Source organism: Toxotes jaculatrix, chromosome 17 (assembly GCF_017976425.1).
Source record: "Toxotes jaculatrix isolate fToxJac2 chromosome 17, fToxJac2.pri, whole genome shotgun sequence".
NCBI lineage: Eukaryota > Metazoa > Chordata > Actinopteri > Toxotidae > Toxotes > Toxotes jaculatrix.
The window spans coordinates 5,012,733-5,039,353 of NC_054410.1; the positions used below are offsets into that span (position 1 = coordinate 5,012,733).

The window sequence follows — 26,621 nt, forward strand, 5'->3', positions numbered from 1 at the left end:
TATACTGTAAACCAGGTTGCAGAGTTCGTCTTTTTCAAAAGCTAAAAATATATGTCAGGAGTGACGCAGTCTCTTCATATGGTATGACTGATTGGACAACCTTTCTGTTACATGCAGTGACACATGTTGCCTGTGTCACTGCATGTTGACCCATACACAGAATATCTCATGCCGAAGAACCTTTAGTTTCATCATCAGGAACACAGATGGTCCTCGAAACATCTGGGTTCAATACCAGGACCTCATACAAAGCCACGGTCATTACATCTGCTCTCACAAAATTACTTGACTTTGAGATCACATAAGTGTCTTCAAGCAAAACATTTTGTAAGACACTTAGCACACAAAACATATGAAGGCATTAGGTTAAACTACCTTTCTGTTTGGTTTTATTTTTCTTAGATAAGTGATTTTAGTTGTTAAACTATCAAATTTGTAACCCAGAAAAACTTTTAAATTATGTTAGTTTGCTCATTTCTGTGCTTGAAGAGGGCACATGTCGTCAGTGAAGATGATAAAGCAACACAGTGACAATGTTGGCAGCTTCTAACTCAGAACCGGATTCGTATATACATTATAAAGATAAGGGAAGGCTATATTACACTGATAAGATAGTTACCAGTAACTTTCAGGGCTTTCATTCATGTAGAGTACCATAAAGTTGTATTTTGCATTTCCCTTTATATTTTTTGTGCACTCTGATTTTATTCTAGTCATCTATTCTAAATAATATATTTATTCTGGATGTATATTATATTTATTATATATTTATATTATATTTATTTTCCCTTGAATACCAAGTATCTTTGCCATAAAAATGTCCTTTTGGATTACTAAATCTCTGTTTTATCTCATCTCATCTTATCTCAGATTAAATCTGAGATTACTGTATATACCACATAAACTGAAGTACTTTACTCATATGAAAATTACAGTACAAGGCCCATAGCAACAGAATACACTTGATAACATCATATTGCTTCAGTTAATCTTCTGGATATAATGAAAAATTCTCTACATATGGCTTTATTAAAGAGATTCATATTGATTATTAGATTAATTACAAAATGAACTCAGTAAATTTTGTTCTAAAAGTAAAATGTTAATTATACACTAACATTTCACTAGATATATTTATCCGCTAAAGAACATCTTGCATTTCTGCACGTTTTCATTTTGTTGCTAAATCATTTTGCAACTCTCCTTAGCAATCACTCTTATTCTGAACTTGGTACGAGAACTTTATCAGCTGACATCTCCTGTTCCTGTTTCCCTTTAATTAATCTGTGTTGTGCATGAAGGAGTTTAATCTTCATTGTGCAGATAAAATGTCCTCCACCGAGGGTCGGTCTATTGGGCTCTGGCAGCAGTGAGAGAACAGCACCCTCCCATGTTCGTCCAAAACAAAGTCGCCTCCCAGCTGGAAAAATATAGGCCAAAAAAAAAAATCAACAAAAGAGCATACATAAATCTTTATATTCTCTTTGTAAACACTGATACATAAAACAGTTAAACCTAGTTGGTGAATAGAGAAGTGTTGACACAAAGTCACATTATTTATTTTTATTTTGAATGGGCACTTTATTAGATATATTATTTACAAATTGCAAATGCACTGCCTATTATTACTGAGTATTTTTTTTGACTGGAGAATTGGTACCTTAGATGCCTTGCACAAGGGCACATTGGGTCCTGCTGCTGCTTCCTCAAATGTCTCCTCAAATGAGACAGTGACATTTTACCTGAAACATGTCGTCTTGTATCGATGGAAGTTCTCTTGGAAATTCCATATTGTCCATCACATACTCAGCATAGAGCAGCATGTTACTGAAGTTCAAAACCTTCGTCAGAGACGCCTCCAGGCCGAATGTGGTGTATATCTGCAACGCCCAACACACAATTTGTCCATCAAGACACGGTATGAAACATGTGTTCTGCATTTCCGTTGCCTTAGTGCTGACTCTTGACCTTTCTATCAGGGTCCAGCAGCATGTCGTAGCGACAGCCTGTCTCCTGTAGCCAGTGTGAAGCTCCCTCCTGACAACCGAATGAAACAACCACCACTTCCACAGAGTGTTCATCCAGGGTTCTCTGCAAAATAATGTCAAACCCAGAGACAAAGCCAAATTTAATACAGTATATGATAGATTCTATTCCATAACTGAGATTGAAGATGATAAGAGATCCAGTCTAGATCCAGTGAGATGTAATGGCAACTTTAAAAAGTCATATCTGGGGGAGAACATGAAATAAGGAGAGTTTTAACATTCCCTCTGAATGTTAGCTCTGCCTTTTACTACATTTTAGCATTCTGAAACCGTTTGAAGGTGGTGATTTTAGAGATTGTGGATCTGAGCAGACTGTGGTTACTTCGGATAATGCCACTTCACCAATAATTTGGTCAGATTAATTTGCTTCCTCACTGATAAGTTTTGTGGCGTCCACAGGAGGAACATGACTGGAAGCGTTCCAGTTTTAGCTCTGCCTTTACGCTGCACTCTAAACTCAGTGCACTAATTTACTGAGAATTCATGTAATCATGAACCTATAGTATGTAACAGAACAGTTCTTTTACTTCCAAACATATAACCAGAAGTGAAGCTACGTTTTGCATGCCAAGAGCAATGACCATCCTTTAACTACAGTTAGTCAGTTTGCTTTTATGGTGTGCCATGTTTACCTGATTCTTCTCCAGATCTTTAAGATGGAGACGGCAGAGCAGACAGGAGAACTGACGGATTAACACCAGCAGGATCTTTTTACCTTTCCCAAGATATTTCTCCATTGTCACTGTCCTGAGAAACGCACAGAAACAGTCAAATACTAAAGTACAAAATAGAAAATACCGACACGTGAGCTTTGACAGTCTGGTTATGTTTCTTATCAAGAACGGTTACGTAAAAAGAAATTAATCAAACTCACTCTCCTGTTTTGGCATCGATGAGAGCTGTGTCAGGTGAAACACATTTTGACTGATGGTCCCCAGCCAGTATTTTAGCGCTAAGTTGTAACTCATCATCCAAACGCTGTAGAAAGGAATCCCACTGCACCTGTGTTACATCGGCTACACTCAGTAAGAATGAAAAGGTTTAGACAATGGCACTGTTCAGAATACTGAGACTTTTTTTTTTATTTTAAATTTAAATAACTCACTGCTAGCTGCTGAAAGTCTTGCACAGCATCCCGCAAAGCAGCACAGCTAGAAATGTTATGCAACAGAGTTTTTAGGGTTGTTTTAGTTGATAGGGCCTTTGAGTTACTTTCTGAATAAATGAATAAATGCAAAGGGAGGTTTAATGTTGCACAAGTAGAAGTCTCTCAGCAGATTTTTACTGCATCAGGGTGTCGGTTACAGCATTTTTGGTGTCCTGAGTTAGTCCTAGTTAGATGTTAAGAAATATGTTTGAAAGCTATAAAAATAAAAGTTTAAGGTGTGCATTCTCTGATGCAGTGTCCAAATGACCGTAATTCTGTCTTTTTCTCACTTGCCAAGAAATGTTGTTTGGCAGTTTTACAAAGCTCTGAGATGAAGGGATTTCAAGCTTCACCAAGAAGTACATATTTAGTAAATAGTTTTGCCTCTTACTGATTGTTTTTTCTCCATAGATCCTCTGCATCCCTTTTCCTCTTAACAGACAGACTGTGAAATCAGAAAAAAAGTAGTGGTAAACAACCAATTTCTGCAAATCTTACAGTGTACAGCTGAATGTGTGATGGCACGAGGCTCATAAATCTATGTGCTTTTTAAACATATATTTTTACAGAGGCTTTAAAAAAAAGCTTTTACAGTTACAGGCCATTCATATACTGTGGATACTTCTCAGAACCTTCTGTACAAGTCTGCAGCAGCTTCAATCAGTCCCAACAGAGACTGTTTTTGCTCAATGCGGATTTTCTGCCTGATGAATTTCTGGAAAGAGCCTGTGTGACATAAGGTACATAAAGTTATCATGTAACAGTCTGTTAGGGTTCATTCTTTATGCCTAATGATTGACAGGCCTCCTGCTGTCCCCACTCAGAGTACAACCATAAATCGGCTGCCAACTGCAGAACATGGTGTCTGCATGTCTATTTTTATGTGCACTTGTCTGGCCTCACAAAATGCTGCCTACCTTCTTTGCTCTCCTTCTCGGCGAGGTCCAGCAGAGCTTTTCCATTTTCAACAAAAGCTGTGAGAGCTCTCACACAAGAGATCGCAGTTGGGTTTGTTCCTTCAGCCATTTCCTGTTTCAGTGTGGATCTGCAGTAGTTTCATGAGATATGCAACATCTTATCAGTGCACCGAAGTCAAATAACCTCTGCTTACTCTCCAAGTCCCACTGTGGCCAAATGGAGAAAAAAAAAGATTTTCCTGCTGGAGCTCCATTTAAAGGGGCACTCCACAGATTTTATATATCAGTTCATGTGTTGTATTAATAGGTTTAACAGACTAAATATAATTTCTGAGTTCAGTAATGACCAGTTTAACAGATATGTGAAATTTAATCAAAATATTCCCATAATTTTTGTAAAACTCGTTTGATGTTAAAGTTCATTAGCAAATCTTGGCCTCTGCTGCTTCAATTTAGATCATTTTTTATTCTTCTCTGTTGCCTCTTAATCTGTACATTTTTTGGAACTGCAGTACAAACTGCTCCTGATCAGACATCTCAGGGTTGTGGGCACGTGCACAAGCTGCACATGATTCACATCTTCTTGACTGTTCTGTTGGTTTTATTAGCACGAGTAGTACAGAGCAGTGTCCCAAGTCCACACTAAACACTAATGTAAATGTTATACATTAATCTTTATGGTATGTTACATGTTTTTAGCTGTTAGTGGAAAAGGAGTCAACATACTCTAGAGTAACATAATACAACTGCACAAAGAAATGTAAGAGCAATTTTTGTCCATATGCAGTTTCTTTTAATTTTTTTTAAGCTGTAAGCTGTATGCTTTTGTTGTAAACACACTTTTTTTGTCACCTTCCCAGTGTAAATAAACTACATACTCAAAACCTGCTTAGAATTTGTGTGTAATATGGACTTGGGAGAAAACTTCCAGAGTGACTCCACCTGACATGAGGTCTGATCACCCAGAGTAACTGATAACAAGTGTGTGGATGTACAGGGCCTTTAAAACTACAATACTGTACTTCAGGGTTTTTACAGTTGAATTTTTACAGGAAGAACAATAATACGTAAATAATACTGTAATAGTCGAGGAACTTGTCTGAAGGGAAGTCAAAACTTTCAAGAGATGATGAGAACATGGATGTTTTCAGGCTGCATTGGCTGAATAAGAAGTCCACAACAGCCTCATCCAGAAAAGAAAACAGAGTTGTGAGCTGCAGCTCTATAGGTCTGTGAGTGGAGACTGAGGAAGGGTGTCAAACTTTTCTTTACTTTTTGATCTGTGTGTTAGAAAAGCCATAAAGCTGCTTAGTTGTAGTTGGCCTGTTGCAGGAAATAAAACAAAGCTTCTCTTAAATCTTGACAGATCAGGATCAGACATTGAACACTAAAGCCAGCATTTTTCATTTTATTGCTATGGATCTCACATGAACCAGGTTTCTTTTCACAGTAGTTGCAGCATTAATCAACTGACTCCATTTCCAAATCTCTCTGCTCTTGGTATCCATCTTTCTCAGCTTCCTGGAGGCGTTCGCCGTCGCTCTCCCGTATGTGGTTCTCCTTTGTCTCCTGGACGCCCTCAGAGTGTCCCTGTGATTGGCTAGCGACTGTTTCTGTGGGTATAATGTGAGAGATTGTGAAAGAACTGGCTATCTCCTTCAGGCGGGCCTGCTCGGCTTTCAGTTTAGCCAGTTCCTTGGTCAGTGGGGTTTTGAGTGTCACGGTCCCAGTGGGGTCCTCAGCGACGGGGGCTGCCGTGTTGTGGACAGGGTGGTCGTCTTCTGGCTCTTTAGGAGTCTCCTGCACCTCAGGGACCTCCTGCTCTGTTGGTTTAGCAGTGTTGTCGTCTGGTTGACTTGCAGCTCCCTGCATCTTCTCATAAAGACTCCTCCTCTCCTCTTGCAAAGCTCTGCAAAGATTCTCAAGCTTCTGGTTCTTAATAGTGATGAGTTCAAACTCCTTTTCCTTGATTGCTTTCTGAGAAGGATTAAAATGTATGTTATAACATATATATGTTATATAAATCTTTGTCTTGTAAAATGTTTTCCTTTCAGTGGGTTTTGCATTTATAGTCTGAATCAACCCTTGATTTAGGCTATAAATGACAGAAGAAAATATTTTCTTACATCTGCCACCATGTCAATGAGGCTCTTGTTGCAGCCATCAAAGCGAGTTTTCCATGACTGGCACTCCTTCTCCAGCTTTTTCATTTTCTTGGCCATCTGCAGCACAAAAAAAAAATCACATTATACTGCACATAATCAAAGCAGCTTCTAAAAATAATTGCCACAAAAGAGTGTAGGATTGTAGTTTGTCAAATATTTGAAGTGTTACTGTAAATCTCATGGGATTTTTTTCTCTTATTCTTGTTTTTATTACCTCTCTATTTGCAGATAAACTAAATAATCTAACCAATATCTTAAGGCTGACTTCAAATATTCTGTAAAACCGTTCTTACTTTGTCCATGTCTTGTTTGAAGCTGCTGTAGACACTGTTACTCTTTGATACCGTGCCCTGGAATTCATCAAACTTCTTGGAGTACATATCGAGCTGAGGAGAAATGGTGAGAAAAACATTATATGTGTCTCTTGAGAAGCAGAAAAACAAGGCGATTTTGCCCGTGATTCCTTGTTACTGTACCTGACTCCTCATATCGATCTCTTGCTCCTTCATGACCTTCACTTGCAATTTATACTCTGCCGCTTGTTTTAGCAGCTGTGGAATATAGAGACATTCCATCAACATAAGCACTGGGGGATTAGAATTGCAAACACATTTTTAAAATGCTTTGTGGCGCTCAACGAATCTGACACACAAAACGTACATGCTCTTTTTCCAGCTTGTGCTTCTCCTCTGCCTCCTTCAGCATCATGTTCGCTTGCGTGAGTTTGGTTTCCAGCAGCTTTTCTTTCAGGTCTCTGTGCTTGAAGACCTTTTCCAGGTTCTGGAAGACATTCATGTGAATTTATGAGCCGTTTTCACACAGAAAAAGCCTTTTCATTTCTTGCTTGGTGAGATTTGGCTAAATAAAACTAAAATACTGTAGCTATTAAATGTGGGACCTGGGTGAAATTTATAAAATAAAAATAATTCATGTTGTTTGACGGCGGCACAGAGGCCCAGATGTGTGAGGTTTTACGTAAGTCCAGTTCAAGCAATGTCAAAAGGTTGTATGTAGATTGAGAGTACAGATTCACATTCTGGTCTTTTCCTGTAACTGCCCAAATGTTGTTTGACCGTCTGGTCTAAACCCATGTCTCCTTAGTATGTGGTAGGATCCATACCGCCTCTCGCTGGTCGTATTGTGAAATGAGCCCCTTCAGTTTCTCTGCCAGAGCGCTGTTCTCCTGGCACAGCTTGGTGTTGCGGCTGCTGTGCTCCTCGATTTGGGCCTGAATCTCACTGAGCGTCCCCTGGAAGTGGGTGGTGATCTCTTTCCTCTTCAGGTCGTCCTCTCGGCACCTCTGCAGGGTCTCCTCCTGTGTTTCAGGGATTGATGTCAGAGCTAAAACCACATTGCACAAGATGCATTTGCAGTTGTAGCAAATACATACTCTGATTTTATATGTGTCCATAAATTTTTACCTAGTAATTCCTTCCCACCTAAAAGTGAACAGCCCATTTTTTTTTCAGTTAATTAGCTGCTGCTCCAATTGGCAGCCATGCTGGGGGAGTTAGGTCAAATCTGACTGGCCAGTTTATTGTATGTCAAATAACTCTATAAGTATTTATAGACACTAGAATCAGTTGGAATAGCTTCTGTATGTTTGACATTTTTTAAAATAGTTTACATAAAAGTCTCCAGATGCCAAACATTCGCTTCTACTCTTCCAGCTCCTCAATTGTGAGAATTTGCTGCTTTTTTGTCATTTTAAGTGATTGATTGAGTTTCAAAGCTAATTTTTAAGTATCTGATTACAGTGACATATTCAAAAGCACAGATATCCCCTAACATCTGATGTTAAATTGCCCCCCAGGGACAAATAAAATTCTCTGAATCTGAATCTGTATATTGTAGATGTCCTGTGCCTCATTTCTTTCAAATTTCACAAAAATCTGTCTGATATGGTGTATTTAACATCTTTAGAAAACTATAGACTGGAACAACGCTTGGCTTCACAGTGTGAATTGTGGGTGTGGCAGTTTGAGAGGTCAAATCCTGAGCTTTGACGTAAGGGCTGATCCTTGGTGCCAGCTGATGTCACCTCCTGTTGAGCACAACATATGGTGACAACACCCGGCACCAAAACTCAACTAACAGCGCCTGGCAGCTTCAGTAGCCCAGATACCATGTGCAGATTTAGCGTTTAGTTCATCTTAAACAATACTACTTACTACTGCTACATGTAGAGCAGTAACGTCAGAGGCTGAAGTACCTTTAAGGTCTTGTTGTGCCTCTGCAGCTCTCGGCAGAGCCCCTCCAGTTTGCTGCGAGCCAGCACGGCCCGGCTGTGCTCGCTCTGCAGCTGGTCCTTCTCCTTCATCACTTGGAGCAGCTTCTTCTGCAGAACCTTCAGCTGTTTCTGATCACTGCGATGCTCCTCCAACTGCAAAAGTACACAGGAAAAAAAGGGAAGATATATTTCCTGACTAACAATCCTCTTTCCAGCGTTGCTCTGGAGAGAATTATATTTTCTTTTTTGTCTCTCTTTGCCTTCATTCATCATCCACTCACCAGCTCAGCGTGCTTCTTGATCATGGCCTCCAGTTTCTGTTCTGGAGTGTCGAGTTTGTTCAGACTTTGCATCAGCAGCATGGCCTCCTTCCCTAAACAGAGAACTTTAAGTTAAACATCATGCTGATATGGAAATCTAAAGTTATTTACTTCAGAATACATGCATAAAATTATGTTTGGAATATCCATCTAGGATTACGAGAAGCCTGTCACCCCAGACTGTGAAAAATCACTGTGGCACCTGAGTCAACTGAACAGCCTATAAAAGGCATGTGGAAATACTATTTTACCTGCACCTCTGTTGCAGATGGATGCTCTTACACGCATTACAGCTCTGCTTACACACCTATCAGATTCAGTACAATTCGGGCTTTTACTGACTCAGCCGAATGAAACCCACCTCAGCTAAAATCAATAAAACATTTTGGGAAAAAAACAAAACACCTAGGTTTTTGAGCATCTTCTTCTCCAGTTTCTGGTCCTTGCGGGCGTCTGCCTCTTTGACGGCTGTGACCTCCTCTGTGTCCTCTGGCTCAGTGGGAATCTCGGCCGCCTGGTAGGTGCTAATGATGTCCTCCAGCTGCTGGCCCAGGTCCTCTGTCAGGTCAATGTGGTGACCCTTGGCTGGCGGCGCCTCGGGACCATTGGGTGCAGGGCTGCTCTCCTGAATAGCCTCCATTATTCTGAGCTGGTACTGGGAGGGAAAGAGTGGGTTTCTGTTAAAGACCTGAGGACTAAAAGTCATATTTCGTCTCATCCTGTCATTGTTATCTAACAGATTAGTCTGTCTTGATAAAACTCTGACTCCTTTTCACATGTTTTTGTGAGTACAGTCAGTCTTCAGAAAAGGACAGACTGACAACTTTGCCAAATACTTGGTCTTGAAGACTAGTTTAGTAAAATAATCGAAAATCTGTTTAACTGAAATTAGATTTGCTAATTTAGGGCTGTATTTGAAAAATTGGCTTTTATCCCAGCAGATATGTTGACTTATCTCTGTAGTAAAAGCACAGTTGTGACCACTATAACAACATTAACAATGGTCTGTGCTCTTCAAGTGTCCCAGTAAACCCTCTCAGTGTGACAGTGAGCCAGGATCCACAATACAGAGACCCTGAAACTGAAGCTGCCAAATGGATTTTAGCCATCATTAGTGTTATTATTTACACCTGTGCTCCTTTCCTGCTGTGACCGTGAAGGAGACCTGCACAGCTACAAATAAATTAGCCAGGCTGATATATTGGCTAATATTGGAGATTAGAGCTGCAGCAGTGTTTGGCAATGAATCAGTTAGTTGAAACCCAGTTTCCAGCCTCTCAAATGTTAGAATTTCCTACTTTCCTTTATGATATGTCACAGTAAACTGAAAATCTTAAGGTTTTGGACTATTGGTCAGAAAAAACAAGGCATTTAAGAAGTCATCTTGGACTGTGGGATTTTATAAGAGGTGTTAAACATTTTTTAAGACGATAAGATAAATCAGCAGATTAATCTGTCATGAAAATATTTGTTATGGCTGTAGCCATATTGTAGATAAGTAAATATCTGCGTATGTTGCATGATAAAAGTTATTGCACTACAGAAGTGGCAAAGAAAAGACAAAGAGAGCACTGACAAGTTGATTTTCACAGCTTTAAAATGTTCTGCTCACTTTGAAAGGACACTGATCAAAAACATTTGTCTTGTATTCACATTTATATCTTAATCAGCCTCAAAAATCCCAATGGTTTGGGTTTACAGACTCACAGCACAGCCAGAGCCTGTTTACGTGCATAAAATTAGTGCAGGCTTCACACGGCCTGTGCTTTCACAAGCAGAGCACATGGCACCTGTTCCAGGCCCCACAGGCTATTTTAAGAACTTCTTAATATGGGCAAGTTATTTATTTATTTCTAATCCACTCTTATTGATGTCAGTGTCAGTCGTTGTGTGTACAAAAGCTGCATCTTCCAGCTACAAAAAAAGAAAACATCAATGTGACATAAGCGACCTCATCTATATCCGATATTCTAAAAGGCGGCAGATATCGGAATGGAAATTCAACTAAAAATAAATTACTGTAGGAAAAGGCAGTATTGATTTCTTCACTGGAAACAACAGTTGTAGTGCACAGGCAGTTTTTAAAAAAGAATCTTAGATGTTAATTTTTCTTAAACAAAATCTCTTCAACAAACTTGGTGAGTTTCAGAAAACTGTAAAATTCAAACAAGCAGTTATGAGTGCCTCTGAGAGTAAGAGGAGCTCTGGAAATGTTTTAAAGCACAGGATGCAAAGAAATTTTCATGTTATTTAAGTGTAAATGTCCCTGAAGAAGCAGGGTAACGAGCAAACAGGGTTCTTACCAGGACCGAGGGCCAGTGGGGAAAAAAGGAAGAGTGTTGAGGGGCTCGGCCAGGCTGCCACCACAGATACAACAGCTGAGATATGACCACCTCAAAATAAACCAGAGGCGCACAGCTCACTCTGAGCTGAGAGAGGGAGGACAGAGACATGTAGTGTCTCTGACTCTGTCCAGGGCACCCCACGTACAAGAAAACAACTGTTAGACCTCGTCTTATTGTTATCTTAGGAGGAATTTACCCCAGAGCGTGACATGCAGTAGCTGTGTGAATACTAAAAATGATCGAAATGCTTCATAGTTTAAGGGTTTTTCTGTTAAGATCTTAATCAGCCATTGTGTGCTAGGCCTCTGCTGCTTTAAACCAATGCAGTACTAATTTTATTTTAAGCTGGGATGCTGTTAAAAACCATATAATTATTCTAACAAATGGGCCTGACAGGCCGAGTCACTGAGCAGGAGAGAAAAAAAAAAAAAAAAAAGAACCGTCTCTCTGTGATTGGCCAGAATTAGAACAGACCTCCTCCCCAACCCCAAGAAGAGCGTCAGAGCCGGCATAATGCGCTCTAAGATCACAGTCATTTCCTCACCTAATATATGCTTAACACATGCAGTATTTACTTACAGCACAGTGCAGTGTGTGTGCTACCGACGCACAGTGGCGATGATGCAGATTTGCTGAATTTAATGCAGTAAAATAGAACCTGAAAAGTGGTTGAATATTACCCACAAGGTGAGAACTATTTTTGGAAGCATTCATTTATTTTTCTTGTTCCATGTTATGACTGCAGTAATAATTTTTCACCAGAGGATGTCACTGGTCGGAGCCTTCCATTTTTTTCACTGTGGAGATTTTTTTTTTTCCGTTTCCCACTCTTCCCCTCGAGATAAAGTGTGAATGATTTCATCTGAAAACTCTTTCTTGTGTGCTCTAGTTTAAACAATCGTGAATGGTGCAGGAGGAACGGTATAGAAGCCATTAAAACATGAAATAAGCTGCAACACACATCCTTGGGTCAGAAGTAAATTCTTTTAAAACAATTTTGAATTTAATCTGAAAAAGTAGAGCACCAAACAATAAATTCCCCATAGCATAAAAGAGGCACTCCGTCCTGACTAACCAGTTTTGATGCAAATAGCTAAACAACGGATTGGCTACTGAGGGTTTTCCCCTCAAAAAACCTTAGCTGAGAGGTAAAATGATTTGTCCTCTGTGTGTTTTTACAGGGAATTTCACAGACATGAGAGGCACAATGCAGTTCAGTAAATATGAATACACAATAAAAACAAAACACAAACACAATCTGAATACATACTGTATGCAAAAGCAAATAAAAGACTTCACTTTCCCTTCACATTTTATGAGCATTCTGCATCGTTATCACGACAAATAAAATTACGTAACCATGAAATCAAAGCTACATACATCTTCAGAAAGGGAAACACAAAATTAAAGCAGTGCACCTTTAAAAATTTTTTATGTAAACATGAGTGAACAAAGTGTTTTCTGATTTTGAAATCCATTCTCAAACTGGTAACATAACCATGTGAAGATATGAATACACCAATTTTTTTTTTCCAAAGATGAGACACACGGTGTTAGCGATCAACACTCTGCTATTTTCGCCCTCATTAAACCTCTGTTATGTCAGCTGCAGACATTTTACCTCTTAAAGAGATATAAACAATCCACATAAAAAGTTTTCAGAATTCAACACTGCAAAAATAGTTTAAATCATAAAAATACACGTATATATACAGAGAAGAAGTAATGCATTTGAATGATTACTTACATTTTGAGCTGAAGCACAGTAATAGTCAACCAACTCACGCTGTTAACATCATTACTTTAGTATTACTTACAGTAATAGTAGATATTGATTTATCCAGTTACACTTGAAATGCAAGAAAACATACTATTGACTGATCATCATAGCCCCTTGAATTTGTGTGTGACATGTTTCACACAATGAGAAACGTGAAAAAAAAAAACAACTGGAATGTTTCAAAACCACAAGAGAACATAAACATGTTTTACTCCCCCATTTCCACTGACCGAGTCGAGTCAGTTAAACGTCAAAGATGAAAGGATGAAAGTGCATCGTCAAAACTCATAAAATGCTTATGGTCATCTGTATAAGAGAGAAAAAAGCTGTCTGTTTCATCAAAGCAAAGACATGAGATCAAAAGCAATGCCAGCGTGGCTCACTGCATAACTGCATCACTGCTGCATAAGTACAGATATACCATATAAATAGTAGTCAAATATTTACCAGTATCAATAAGTGCTTACGTTCTAATATATAAATACATCTTACAGTATTCATAATTACATGTTAACTTTCTCTATTTTTGTGCAATAGCAAATTCCCATGCATTTTTACCAAGATAAAAATCACAACATTAAGAAAAATGCAACATAAGAAATTTTTTTTAAGATTGTTTCACATAAATCAAGCTGCATCTGCATCCGTCTGTCAGCAGAACCGACAGAACAAAAAAGAAAAAGCTCTGCTTTGAGTGAACCCCCGACAGCGCCAACTGAGTAAAGAGTACCTCAACGTTTTTCCTTATTCAACAACCTTCTGATAAAGAAATGATGAAAAGCAAAAAAAAAAAAAAGGCACAGACCTTGCCGCTTGATTAGAAGCACCAAACTGCACAAGAAGCATCTACTTAAAATTTGGTCAGACTGTTTCATAATACACATACTTTTCCCCTTATAAATAGTCTTTATTTACTGCACTACTGCATCACACCTTGATATGATTACATTAAACAACAGTCTATTTTAAAAGTACACATACAGTAAAATACACTGTTTGTATGCATTTAAGAAGGAGTATATGTTAAGGACATTTGTACAGAATCCATAAATATAATTTATGTGCAATTGTACGCAAACTACTATGTCAAACAAAGGCATATTAGCATAATATCTTTCCATATTGCACCTGCACCCAATAATGATTCTCCACCTTGCAAAACATCCTGCTGCTTGTCCGGTCGTTTCAAAGAGTCTCTGAAGAGAAGAGCACATCAGACAGGACAGGTTTCTTCTTCACTGTGGAGGTTTGATCTCCACTCAGACTTAAAAGGAGCTGTCTGGGATATGTGCAAGACCAGAGGAAGTGTTATTATATTGCCTCTAATGGGATAAAGATGAGGTTATGTGCCTAAAGGGCTGAGGACGACAAGGTTGCAGGTGTAGCAGGGAGGTTGTCTGTTCCTGGATCAGATCGTGGAAACGGAAAATGAGGGTCTTAATGAGGGTCTTCTGTAGTAATCTTCAGAGAGGCGATGGCTTTCAAGCAGGTTTGCACGTTCTCTTCCTGCCTGCTGTCCCTGACACCAGGGTTGAGGGTTGTCTCCTGAGCGTCCTGATGGGAGGACAGCTGGCTCTGGCCTCTGATGTCCTCTCCTCCCATCTCGGGCCCGTGGACAGATCCCTCTCTACTGCTGCAGCGCTGGCCCTCACTGCTCTGGGGGCTCGGCGCCGAGGAGGGGGTGACATCACTGCTGGAGGAAGGCGGGGAGTGTAACATCTGGAGGCCTCCGACAGGAACAATGGGGAGCAAACTGTGGGCCTGCTGCTGGGAGTGCAGAGGGAGGTGGCTGAGGATGTTCTGGTGATGAGAACTGGCAGCACCAGGCAGAGTAGGAGCCAAGCTGCTCCTTTGATCCTGAAATGACATATTGGCAGCGTTAGGAGCAGTTCCAGCAGTGCCAATTTAATTTCTCATGTGAAAATATATTGCACATGGAACAAGTGCAGAAATGTGAGAAATGCAGCATTAAGTAAAAAAGGCAAATCACTCAGATAATGTATACTTCTTCCACAACAGAATAGTCATTTCCATAAAAGAAAATAGTAATTTTATAAAAAGTATGGTCTAGACCTGCTCTATGTGGAACGTGCCTTGAGATAACTTCTGTTATGATTTAGTGCTATTTAAATAAAATTGAATAGTAGAAAATCGCGAGATATAAGTGCCAAACTTTTGGCCACATTTGCGCAGAGGATCTAAGGATTGCAGTGTCTGTCCACCAGTTTGGTCTACACTGAAATATCGCAACAACTACTGAATGGATAGGCCTCAGGGCGTGATTCCTACTGACTTTGGTGATCCCCTGACTTTTACGCCTCCATGATGTTGATTTTTTTGGTTTGGAATGAAAGGTCTTGGATCGAATGCCATTACATCTGGTACACACATTCATATCCTTTTCCAGTTTTACTTGTCCAATACTTTGGTTTATGACCAAATTCCTGCTAAAGTAATAACATGTCCACCTGTCTCAGTTGTACCTTGTGTGTAGTCCTAAAAAAAAAATTATACCTGCTAATCATCACCATGTTAGCATTTCCACTGTAAACATGTTAGCATTTATCCTAAAGCACCGCTGGGCCTAAGTACATCATCACAAAGCATGTCTGTAGACTGTTTCATTTAGGTTGGTGCAATAGTTCATAAGGGAATTGAAAAAACAGCCCCATCTTGTGTTAATCGATCAAATAATGGTCTGTCAGTTAATCTGCAATCAATTAAAACTATTTCTAAATCTGCATCAAAAACATGCCACGTGCTCTTTTGCCCATGACATAACTTTCTACCAATTAAAAAAAAATGCTGTGCTAACACAAAAACACAAATAGGCAGAATGCATCGTGTTACATACCATCTCCATTTCAAAGGCTCCTTGCTGTTGAGCCATCTCCATCTTTGCTTGGTGTCTGGTTTTATCACCGCTGCCTTTGTGTTGGTGCGAGCCTCTACGTGGTGAAACGGCTCTCAGCACAACCCTCTGTCGGCCTCTGAGTGAGGATTCTCGCTTTCCAGCCAGCTCTGATCCGGGGGACATCGGTCGCTCAATGGAGACTGGAGAGAGGTGTTGAATGGGTGTGAAGCTGGGTGATCCGGGCCTCAGTGGGGAGGCATCCCATCTGGGAGAGGAGCGACCTCGTGGGGAGAGCTCTCGCCTTGGGGATGGGTAGCGCAGACGTGAAGGGGAGGGCTCCCTGATGGGAGACTCCCAGCCAGGAGAGAGCAGACAAGAGGAGTAAGGATCAAATAGGAAGCTGGCCTGGTCTGGAGACAGCATGGTCAAAGAGTCTTCATCCACAGACTTCTCTCTCTGGTCGGTGGCAAGGACAGGTCGATGTTCCGAGCCTGTCCGTCTGCCAGAGGGCTGTTGGCGGGCATCAGTGCCAGGCAGAGAGGTGAGGGAGCAGCCGTGGATGACAGCAGTGGCTGTGACTGACAGAGAAGTAACTCCACATGGCTGAGGACTTGTACTTCTTGAACGCAGCTTTGGAGTGGAGTCACCTTCATATTCATCGTCCTCGTCGTCATCTTCGTCGATTTCATCAGCTTCTTCGTCCATACCGTCAGATTCCTCTGCATCTGAGAACTGATGTTTGGTTGTGACTGCCACCTCCGTCTTTGACTCTTGCTGGATGTCATCAACTTTAAAAGACAAAGGCATCCGTTTAGTTGGATTTTATTTTGGTAAAATTCTTGCATTTGCAAGAATATTACATACACTAGTATCTTACCATGTTCCTGTATCTCTGTCTCATCCATCGTCACTGACACACCCAGTTCAAGACATTTCTTCATGTGCGCCTTTGACTTCATATGTTTAGTCAAGTTTCCTGCAGAAGGATAGAACAAGCTGTAAGTAAGGCTTGTGGTTTTTGGTTATTACCAAAATATTAGCAAAAAAGTGATTTTTTTTAAAAGGAGCAGATTTGTATAGACACATTTTCACTTGAATTTTTATGTCCCCATACAACCAAAAGTTGTTTTCCATACCACAGGAGGACACTAGTCAGTATTATGAAAACCAGGTCCAACTCCCAGCAGTAGAAAGGGAAAAGAAAAATGAGGAGACAGTGGAACTGAGTTGCTGATTTTGCATGGTAGTGTAGTACCTCTAAATAGCAGCACAAACATTAGAGTTTTTGCTGCTTCTGCAAATAGTATTTTTAAATTCTGATATTTACACACATTTTTGCAACCGTTTGTTTCAGCAGATTTTCACTCATTAACAGTCAAAATAAATGCTGACAATCTCCTCATTCTTTTATAAAAACTGAAAATGAGTCTTTTTGATCACCTCTACAGTCAGTATAATTAATTTGTCTTTAGGCCTATAGACATACCCACCTTTAGTTTTAAAAGCAAAGTTGCAGACCCTGCAGATGTACGGTCGCACGTCTGTGTGAGTCCGGATGTGTTTTTTCAGCATGCTTGGCTTCTTACAGCGAATACCACACTCCTCACAAATGTATTTCCCCCGGCCGCGACCTCTGACATACACATAGTCTTCATTGGACTTGTACCTGAAAAGTGGATGCAGTTTTAATTTTAATAAAGAAATGCAAAATTAAACCATCTTGAAAAGGTAAAAAGCAAACCCCTTTAGATAGTGCATGCTCTAACACCCTGATGTAGCTGCAGTATTTGCTGTCAGCAGAAATGACAAGTGTTATGATAACTAATATCTTGACTGACCCTCCCTCGAAGATCTTAATGCGTGTTGGCACTGTTTGGGTTGTGGAAGCCTCCCTCTCTTTCCACTCCTCCTTGGCAGTTTTCACTCTGCAGCTGATGTCTTTCACCTTCTTCCCGTAGGTGATGTCCACCTCTTTGGGCTCCGGTTTCCTCTGCAGCTGAATCAGATGAACAAACATTTTGTTAACATCCATTTTAAGTGGACACCGTATCGACAACGTAATGTGATGCTTTTGGTATTGTGTGTCGCACATGGGGTTACACAGCATGTTTTGCAAACATGCCTTATGCTGCTGCAGGGGAAAAACCCAGTAAAACTAACTCTCAATTCTGTTGATTTTAAATGTTTTTATTTTAATGCCAGGCTTGATTTTTTTATGTCATAGTGAATACAGTTTTGGTGAGTGGTATTTTCACTGCCAGCACATCCTTTTTTAGTGAATAGTGAATGCAGAGCAAGTTATAAATCAAAGCTTTAATGTCACACCCTGCAGTGGGCAAATGCTCTTTCCCGACACTTGCCAGTGGTGACTGAACCTTGTGCCAAAAGATTTGAAGTGTGCACTTTGCCTAATAATAAGGTGCCTTAAACTTTCTCCATTTCCACTGGTCATCACTCACTGACATGTAGGGCTACCAAACATTCCCTTTGCAGCTTGATTGTAAGTATGTGCTTTATAAATAGATATCTTTTACAGCAAGACCAATTACATATGTTGTGAATAGGGCTTTGCTCCTAAGGTCCATGTTTTTTTTTAATGTTTATGGCATTAATATGGTTTGGAAACAACAGAGAGATGGGATTGTTTTCTCACCTGTTCCATGGTCTGCCTCCACAGGATGAGGGATGAAACCAGTTTCCCTGTGCCAGGCTGACACATGGCAGCCACAGTGTATATAACCTTGTCTCCCCTCTGTTTGGACCGTAGCAGAGCCAGAGCAGCGCTGGTGCTCAGTTCAAGAGGGTTTGGATTGTGGGAACTTACACACCAGGTGGTGTACACCGAGGATAACGGGGAGTTGCTGTGAGAGCAGTTCGGCTTGGTGTAGTTGAGGTAACACCAGCTCACACCTGTCGTCGTGCGAAGGCTTGGAAACTGAGATAACAGTCCTGAATGCTCAGCGTCTGAGATCAGGATGTCTTGACTGGTAACCAGCTGTGCCACCATATCCATCTGCGCTCGTTTCTCCATGCCAACTTCTTTCACTTCTCTGGATGATATCATGGCGTAGGAAGGCAAGCTGGTTTCCAGGGAGCTACTTTCCATAGGTGACTCAACGCCGTGGTCAGTGGCCTCTGTCGCTTTTTGCTGAAGTGTGATAAATTTACTCCTACGTGAGTCAGGTGTGGATGCACCCTGCATCTCTGACCTGTGCCCCTTCTCTTCACTCAAATTACATTTTCCCAGCTCCACAGCACTCAGCTCCTCTACAATCTGCCCAAACATTCTTTCCTCTTTCACGCGTTTTTGCTGCTTGACCTCCATGAAAAGGTCCAGGCTGCTTGCAGGGGATAGCATCCGTTTGTTTGCGCCACCACTGGAGGCGTTAGTGGTTGAGATAGTTCTAGAAGTCAGAGAGAGAGGGATGCCTGTCTTGAGTTTAGCTGATGATAAATCAAGGGCTTCAACACTGAGGGTGTGCGTTGAAGGTGGTCTGGTATAAGCTAGTGCATTGTGAGAATCGAGATTTCCAGACAAACGCAAAGTTTGATGTTGAGAGGTGGAGCTAAGAATGTCATACTGATTGTCAAAAATCTGTGACACTGAGGTGTATGTGATACTGCCATAGGATGGCACATGAGTTTGTATTCTTACAGGAACTAATAGGCTCGGATGGGACAGCTGGGGATATGTGTTCCCAGTGGAAAATATTGGCAAAGTCTGCGGCAGAACAGCAAGTGCTGTGAATGGAGGGGAGGTGCTGCTGAGGTACTGTGGAAACACTTGTGGTGGGACTTGTGTTACTTCAGTGTCCATATTCAATGACTCCTGTCGCACCAAGTTTCCCCTCCTTCTCTCCTTCACAGCGGAGTGGCCAGCGCTGATGTCCACGTGTCTAACTTTGGATGTTGGAGAAAGACTGCCATAGTCAAATGATACGCTGCGTACCTCTGGGAACTCCTTGCGCAAGTTACACGGCGCCTGCTCTGAGGAGGAGCGTCTCATTTCATGCTGTTGACGCTGGTTGAGCACAGAGAGAGAGTGCCCACCCCCTGGCACAGCTAAGAGCTCTAGTGGTTTGCCAAATTCATCCTGCCTGGCTGGAGAGACTGACTTCAAGCTCTCCTCTCTGTCAAAGGAGAAGGTGGAGCTATAAGATAAGTTGCTGTCTTGGCTCGGACTGCGGGAGAGACTGGTGCAGGCAGACTCAAAACTAGATTCACCAGAGGAGTGCTCAATATCAGCTAAGCGTAGCCGCTTCTTCTTTGGAGGGAGTTTTTCTGGAGGGAATTGTGCTAAAGTTTCGCTCCTTTGAGGCCACTGAAACTCCTCCACGTGCTTCTCTGGTTCCTTCACCTGCACCTCTGGAGCTTTTTCTGGACTGTCAGGCTCTACCGTGACCCTAATCTCTGGGACTTGTATGTTGGGCTGCCGCACTAGTTTGGGGCCCATTTGAAATGATTGCTGTAGTCTACTATCACTCCTTTCCATCTCATATGATTCACTTGCCTCCATAGCTTGATATGAAGAAATACTTTCCTGTCTCTGCCTGTGATACTTGTAGGATTCTGACTGTTCAGAGTGAGGCCTGTTTATTGAGTTTGTGTGCTGAATAACTGAAATTACATTCCCTAAGGTTTTTCTACCAGACATTTCAGGGCTCACTGATATGTCCATGTCACACCTGTCCATGTGTGTTAGCATACCGGAAGAATGCCCTTTCCCTAAAGCCATAATTCCCACTGCAGCTTGTTTTGAGTCATAGTCTTTACTTGAGTCAGACATTTCTTCACACTGTTCATGATGGCCCTCATATTGAGCAGGCAAATCCTCCTCTTCCCTCTTCTCTTTCCTGCGCTTCCGTGTTGCCAATTCCATTGCATGTCTCTGATGGCTCATATTAGATGCTGTAGAGGGATAATTTTCCATTTCCAATCCTGAGGGTGGAATGCCACACTCGCTCATCTTTCCATGGTTGTCAGTATCTGCATGCCCATCATGTGGGGAGAGTTCGAAAGCAGCTTGCCGCCTGAGTCTCCTCATGCCCCCGGTGCTTGTTCTTTCATCAAACGAGTGACTGCCTCTGAGGGCTTGAGGCATAGTCAGACACACTGCTGAGGATGTTGGCATTGAGTTGCTTCTGATCAGAGGCCCCACATCAGAGCCAGCGTCTAACTGGGGCTCTTTAACCTCCTCTCTCGTGAACGACTTTGTGTTTATTTTGATTGACTCAACAATGTCTTTCTCCTGGGTGAAAACACGTGAAACACCTTTTTCTGAGCGTTTACTGGTGTATTCACTGGAGTCTGCGCTGCAGGCCAAAGCTGTCGTCTGTTTAGGGCTTGGCCTGTAACACTTCCCAAACATAATTTCTTGATAGGACTTTGCATTGGTGTTTGGAGGACCAGTCTGGTGCTCGGCACTCTCGGAGCGCGAGAAGTAGCCGGAGTCTGTGCTGCCCTTGCTAGACTGACTTGGAAGGGACAGATTGTGGTCAGAGTCACTGCTTCTTTTTTCAGACAGACGAAGTGCAAGCCTCTGTTTGATCGTGCAAGATTGAATTGCACGGCTAGCCTCAGCAGCGGCAGGAGGTGCATTGATTTCTTGGGTTTGGGATGAACCATCCTGAGCTGACATCGACGTGGCTCCCTTTTTCTGAGCAATGAGATTTAGTACTTTTACAGCAGTGTTATCCGATCCCTCCACTGGAGAGTCCAGCAGCAGCAGCGGGTCATTAAGAGTGTCCTCGTCCGTGTCCGTGCTTTGCTCAGCATCAGAGAATAACTCTCCTTCCCCTTCAAAAGACCCCTGGTCTGTATTGGCATTGTAAGAACCAAGTTCTGAGAATGGCACTGATCCAGCTTTGACCGAGTGAGCGTGGGACTTTCTGTGTTTGTATAAATTACTCTTGGTTTTGAAGGAGAATCCGCAGGGGACACATGGATAGGGCCGTTCCCCGGTGTGTGAGCGAATATGTTTCTTAAGCACGCTGGGTTTGGCACATGCCCGTCCACAGTAATCACAAACATACTTCCCAGGCTTTTGTGGTTTCTGTTCCACCTTACACACAGTCTCTGACAGCTGATCCATCCCTGAAGGGGAACACTGTTGTTGGACTTCAGGTGAACTGGGGGACTTCCTGTGAGATGCAGGTCCTGGGGACTGTGCAGAAACTAAGTGACTTACAGCTTTCTGTCTACCAGTGGAAAATGGTTTTGTGGACTGATATGAAGACACCTCGTAGTCTGGATGGCTTGTGGACTGGATTTGGGAGTGCTGATCTTCTAATTGCAGTGATTTCCCTGAGTCAGATATTTCTTTGAAACCACATGTGTCTCTGCTCTGACCTTCTTGCAGTTGTTGGTGCCATCCCTTGCCTTCCAGCTCGACTGATGGACTCCTCCTAGTCTGTGCAGCCTCTGATGTGCATTTTTTCTGTGCAACATTTCTGTCCTGACCCTCTGTGGAGCTTTTCACCCCTGCAGTAGTTTCAAGTGACTCCATGAATCCAATGTCACTTTCTTTGGGATCGATTTTCAAGGACAATATCTGTTATGTAACTGTAGTGATATTAACGTACATGTGAATTGATTGCAGGGAAGGGTCATCTGAAAGAAATGAGACAGAATTGAAAATTAGACAGTTCAAATATGTATGGATGAACAGCAGTAATCTACACAAGAAGTTTACCAAGATGAAAATAAGAGGAAAGTTAAACCCTCAACAATCAGTTGTTCAGTTCAGTTGTGCAACAACATGTGAGTATAAATCCACTCCTTGTGAGTGAGAACTATTCGAGGCTGTTTCGCAAAAGTCCTCCTCATAAAATTGGAGTGTTAAATTCATAATGAGCTCCATCACAGCAGGAATGGAAAAAAATCAGTCTCTTTACCAGCCTCTAAAAAACCAAAGGTACCTCGTGTCAACCCTGGCAGATACCCCAATTTTGCTGAAGCTCTGTGGGCGTGCCTAAATGTGTGTGCATGAAGGTATTTTAGGTACATGCCAATACTGTAGTATGTGTGTTATGAATGGCTGTACGTGCGTATATATTTATTTTGAGTGTGCTGGTTTGTGTGTGAGCTGAATCGAAATCTCATAGGAATCTAATCCATCATCACAGCTCTGTCTACTTTCAGCAGTTTGCTTCAACAATCTTAAAATCAACTCCTTTTTCTTAAAGCAGCATTAAGCAGCTGTTTTACCTTAAAATAGCAACTTCAGAATCATTTTAATGGTACACTAACTTGTACCGGGGAGAATGGCGCCTCTTTCATTCCCCCACCGCCCCCCAAACGGCTGTTCTTGCATTGTGTGACCTGGGTTGAGCAGGTAGGACCTCCACTACCAACTATGGGTCTTCAGCTACCCATAAGAACAAGCTAGCTCAGTATTCTCAGTACGGACATCGTGGCAGAGGCGAAGAGACTAGCTGCTAGCATTTACATTTTAGCACGCAACTGCTGTGGGTTCAGATGTTTTTGGTTAATCAGATTAGCCGAATGTTGACTTGACGGGAGTGGACAGCGTAATTGCTGGTTGTACTGATATGATGATTTATGATGATGATGTTTGTTGCCTGTTGATACTCTTTGTTTCCTGTAATTACCACTTGTGACTGAAGAGGCTGCCGTTCAGGTTACATAGTGTAGCTTTAATGTGAAATATAATTTTAAATAGGATACTTTTTTATGTACAAATGTCTGTATATGAGTGATGATGAGTGATAAGCCTTCAAAACTGGTTTTAGAGGGGGACCATAGGGACCATAAGGTTCGCTACAGGTGTTTGACTGGTATATGCTTAGCTCTGAAAAACAGCAAATAGTATACCACTCATGTACTTTTTTCCCCATTTTAGATCCCAGATTTAACTGTCCACTTTCAATCTCCCTTGTTCAGCTTCTGTCAACGTTTATTTACATTTAGCATTTATAACCAAAACCGACTTGCGATGTCTGTCCCTAGATGGGCCTTTTCACAGTATTAGCAAAAATCTAAATTTCACTGCATGCCAAAAAAAAAAGAAAATGATCTGCCCACATAAAATACATAAAACTAAAGGAGATAGGAGACTTAATATCAGAACTAAACAACAAAAAATGTTTTTCTGAAGTATGGTATGTGTGTCGATGCATGCCAGTACACACAGTTTACACTGTTAGAGCGTGGGCAGTGAAGTGTGACGAGTCTACCTACCCCTCTGACGTAATATCTACATAAAATACCAAAATATTCCCCCACTGTATCAGCAACGGTTGTATCCAGTGCCTGTATCATATCATGAGAAACCCACGTTCTTTGCCTCCCGTAGGATTCAAACCCTTCAACGTGTCTGAGGCACTAGCGTCATCGTCTCCACACTGAGCTGCACAGGACCTCATACTGTACTGTATGTAAACATGCCAGACTCCAACAAGAGGCATCATCATCCCCATGGTCAAAGTGAATTGGTTTTGCCACTACACTTTCGTTTCATACCAAGGGGGATGGGTCTCTGAGGGCACGTCTTTTCCATCTTCTCAGTATCAAATGCTGTGTCCTCCCTAACGAGGTTATGTAAGATTATCTGGTTCAAACCCTCTGAGTTCCCCTTAATTAGGACATCCTCCGACTCTCTTTCTCTCACTCCCTCTCTTTCTTTGTTAGCACGCCGCACACTCCTCCGGCATAAACCAGAGGATATGAATCCAAGGTGACTCGAGATGCTGAGAGGTGCTTGAAAGCAGCTGTAAAGATGATAATCTCGCCTAATTTTTTTTTTTAATAAATGCCCATTCCCTCTGTTGGCTGTTTGTGTTTCAGTAGCTCTGTTTTCAGGCAGATTTGAGGGCTTCTTCCAGAGCAGGATAGGGAAAAAATAACGAAGGCATACTGTATGAATGATGGCAAGGGGGCTGCCTCAGGTTGGAATGATCCATGTTTCAGCGGGGAGGTTTACAGAGGTAAACTAAGTGGGGTGCCTGGGGGTAACAACATTCAGAGGCCTGGTAGGGAGCTCCCTTTCAAGGTCGGTCTGACCTCATTGCTTAGTTTCCATCCTCTGTGAGCCACAAGAGGAGGGAAGGGGAATATGGGTGCAGAGTGACAGCGAGATAAGACCCTCAGAAACAATGCATACCTTTGAACTAAGCACAGCAGAGAGGGAACAGAGCCGACATATTCAGAGTCTCATTGACAAGTCTCTCAGCAGATTCCGACTGTACCAGCAAACCCTTCACTGCACGTTTTTCTCGCTCACGGCAACAAGCACTAACCTATACGAAAATATATGACATGGCAGCAATGACGTGCAACAACAGGAGGCAGGTGGGTGGCAGTAGGTGTGTTTCGGGGCGACTGTGGGCTGACTGTGGTACAGTATGTCCGCATGGATGAAGAAATGACTTTATGGAGACATTTCTTTTAACGGTCCACTTTCGTGGGGCACATTCCTTACTGATTTCCATACACGAGAGAGGACAATGACCAAACAAATGCTGTCTATGGAGAGCATCGTTATGCCGCTGCATTACATCATTAGAGGCTAAGTTGGCCATTAAAGGGAACAGGCATGAAGCCTCACGCTGACAACAAATCCATAAATATCATAAGGAGATGACCGGCTTCACAGAGGCTAGATAGTAAAACCCTCGGTGGTTCGCTAACAGCAACACAGCACATAGCATGCAGAATCAATCAGCAGCTCTCACTGTGATCAGAATGACATAAAGCACACGGTCTGATGGGAAAAAAGCCTCGGCTCATACAGCAGCTGACATTCAGATATCAAATAAAATCCTCATACAAACCTGACATTTGAATAGTCCCCTGTCCCATATCGACAGTCACATGTGACACTCCTCATACTGCATACTCCGTTTCTCCATTCTCCTCATGTCTGGGTAACAATAATGAAATAAATTAGCAAGGTAAAGTCCCATCAGTCATGAAGCTGCTGGCTGACTGGGTGTACATTAGAAGATCTATTGATGCGAGCTAGTCACCAGAGAAAATACCCAACCGTGACGTGCGGACCCAGGCACAAAAATAGCAAAGGGGCCCTGGGAGGGATTACACAACAGCCCACGTTTAAGGGCGCTTTTCCTCTCTCTCACTGTGTTTCAAAGCACAGCAGCAGCTGCCTCACTCTACACACAAAGTGGGGAGTCGGATATCATGATGCAAAGAGCTAAACATCACCTTTCTGGATAGCTGCTGTCCATTCATCCTCAGATTCTGTCGTTTATTTAAGCCTGCCGTTGTGTTATCTGGGTGAAGACACAAATTCATTCGGGTACACATATTCATGAACTATTATCATCCATATAAATCTGCTGGACAGAGTGTGTGAACATATGAAGAGCAGAGGAGAAAGGCAAAAGTGACAAGCGCTTTGAAAGACACTAATCACATGGTGCGGCAGCTCTGAATGTACACTTCCTACAGCGTGATCCTATTCAGTGTGTATATTGAGAGGAACTCAATGAAAAGACAGCGTGAGGCTGGCTGTGAGGATGCTGCAAAAATTAGACATGTTCTCCGAGTTCTGAGACACCCACAGCCTGTTCAGAGCCAGTTCTTCCCGTCACGACAGGATTTGCTTTGTGAATGGAGAGAGTCGTGATGAGGGTGTCATTAACACGGCAAAAAACTAGGACAATACTGCAGATTATGTGCAGCTGCAAACCTCATCCTGTGAATCAGATGTATGAGTTCAGTGTGACATGGTGCTATTACAGCCTCTGCATTAAGACGATAACTTCTAGAGAATCTAAATACTTCCTCCGAACAAGATTTCACCAAAAATTAAATCGCGTGTTGACTCTGTTTTTA

General features: G+C 41.9%; 3 protein-coding genes across 4 annotated transcripts; all 3 read right to left on the reverse strand.

Moving 5' to 3' along the window:
• Nucleotides 1-1,170: 1,170 nt before the first annotated feature.
• On the reverse strand, nt 1,171-4,276 carry LOC121197705 (prostamide/prostaglandin F synthase-like). The gene is made up of 7 exons (XM_041061429.1): nt 4,113-4,276; nt 3,587-3,640; nt 2,923-3,064; nt 2,681-2,795; nt 1,969-2,091; nt 1,743-1,880; nt 1,171-1,420 (listed from the first exon to the last, which is right to left on the reverse strand). Exons 1-7 carry the CDS (start codon nt 4,219-4,221, stop codon nt 1,313-1,315), a joined length of 789 nt encoding a protein of 262 aa, XP_040917363.1. The 5' UTR covers nt 4,222-4,276; the 3' UTR covers nt 1,171-1,312.
• Nucleotides 4,277-5,506: 1,230 nt separating this feature from the next.
• txlnbb (taxilin beta b) lies at nt 5,507-11,304 on the reverse strand. 2 transcript variants are annotated; one of them, XM_041061427.1, is made up of 10 exons: nt 11,131-11,304; nt 9,233-9,482; nt 8,789-8,880; nt 8,490-8,660; nt 7,398-7,592; nt 6,938-7,057; nt 6,754-6,828; nt 6,571-6,663; nt 6,239-6,334; nt 5,507-6,089 (listed from the first exon to the last, which is right to left on the reverse strand). In XM_041061427.1, the coding sequence occupies exons 1-10, from the start codon at nt 11,278-11,280 to the stop codon at nt 5,574-5,576; spliced, it is 1,758 nt and encodes a 585-aa protein (XP_040917361.1). In that variant the 5' UTR covers nt 11,281-11,304; the 3' UTR covers nt 5,507-5,573. The 2 variants fall into 2 exon arrangements, with proteins under 2 accessions (XP_040917361.1, XP_040917362.1); XM_041061428.1 differs by lacking the exon at nt 5,507-6,089 and adding an exon at nt 6,113-6,178 and having other exon boundaries at nt 6,212-6,334.
• Nucleotides 11,305-12,428: 1,124 nt separating this feature from the next.
• On the reverse strand, nt 12,429-25,732 carry hivep2b (HIVEP zinc finger 2b). The gene is made up of 7 exons (XM_041061368.1): nt 25,598-25,732; nt 18,460-22,415; nt 17,645-17,802; nt 17,297-17,472; nt 16,684-16,782; nt 15,807-16,594; nt 12,429-14,809 (listed from the first exon to the last, which is right to left on the reverse strand). The coding sequence occupies exons 2-7, from the start codon at nt 22,309-22,311 to the stop codon at nt 14,390-14,392; spliced, it is 5,493 nt and encodes a 1,830-aa protein (XP_040917302.1). The 5' UTR covers nt 22,312-22,415; nt 25,598-25,732; the 3' UTR covers nt 12,429-14,389.
• Nucleotides 25,733-26,621: the final 889 nt, after the last annotated feature.

Coding starts and splice junctions, on each gene's coding strand:
- txlnbb (XM_041061427.1), bottom strand. CDS start 11,280: ATGTCTCTGTCCTCCCTCTCTCAGCTCAGAGTGAGCTGTGCGCCTCTG. Junction 8,661..8,788: donor TCAAGAAGCACGCTGAGCTG/GTGAGTGGATGA, acceptor GTACTTTTGCAG/TTGGAGGAGCATCGCAGTGA. Junction 6,090..6,238: donor TCATTGACATGGTGGCAGAT/GTAAGAAAATAT, acceptor AATCCTTCTCAG/AAAGCAATCAAGGAAAAGGA.
- hivep2b (XM_041061368.1), bottom strand. CDS start 22,311: ATGGAGTCACTTGAAACTACTGCAGGGGTGAAAAGCTCCACAGAGGGT. Junction 17,473..17,644: donor ATTAAGATCTTCGAGGGAGG/GTCAGTCAAGAT, acceptor TCCACTTTTCAG/GTACAAGTCCAATGAAGACT. Junction 16,595..16,683: donor GACAGAGATACAGGAACATG/GTAAGATACTAG, acceptor TGTCTTTTAAAG/TTGATGACATCCAGCAAGAG.
- LOC121197705 (XM_041061429.1), bottom strand. CDS start 4,221: ATGGCTGAAGGAACAAACCCAACTGCGATCTCTTGTGTGAGAGCTCTC. Junction 2,796..2,922: donor ATCGATGCCAAAACAGGAGA/GTGAGTTTGATT, acceptor TGCGTTTCTCAG/GACAGTGACAATGGAGAAAT. Junction 2,092..2,680: donor AAGATCTGGAGAAGAATCAG/GTAAACATGGCA, acceptor ATTATTTTGCAG/AGAACCCTGGATGAACACTC.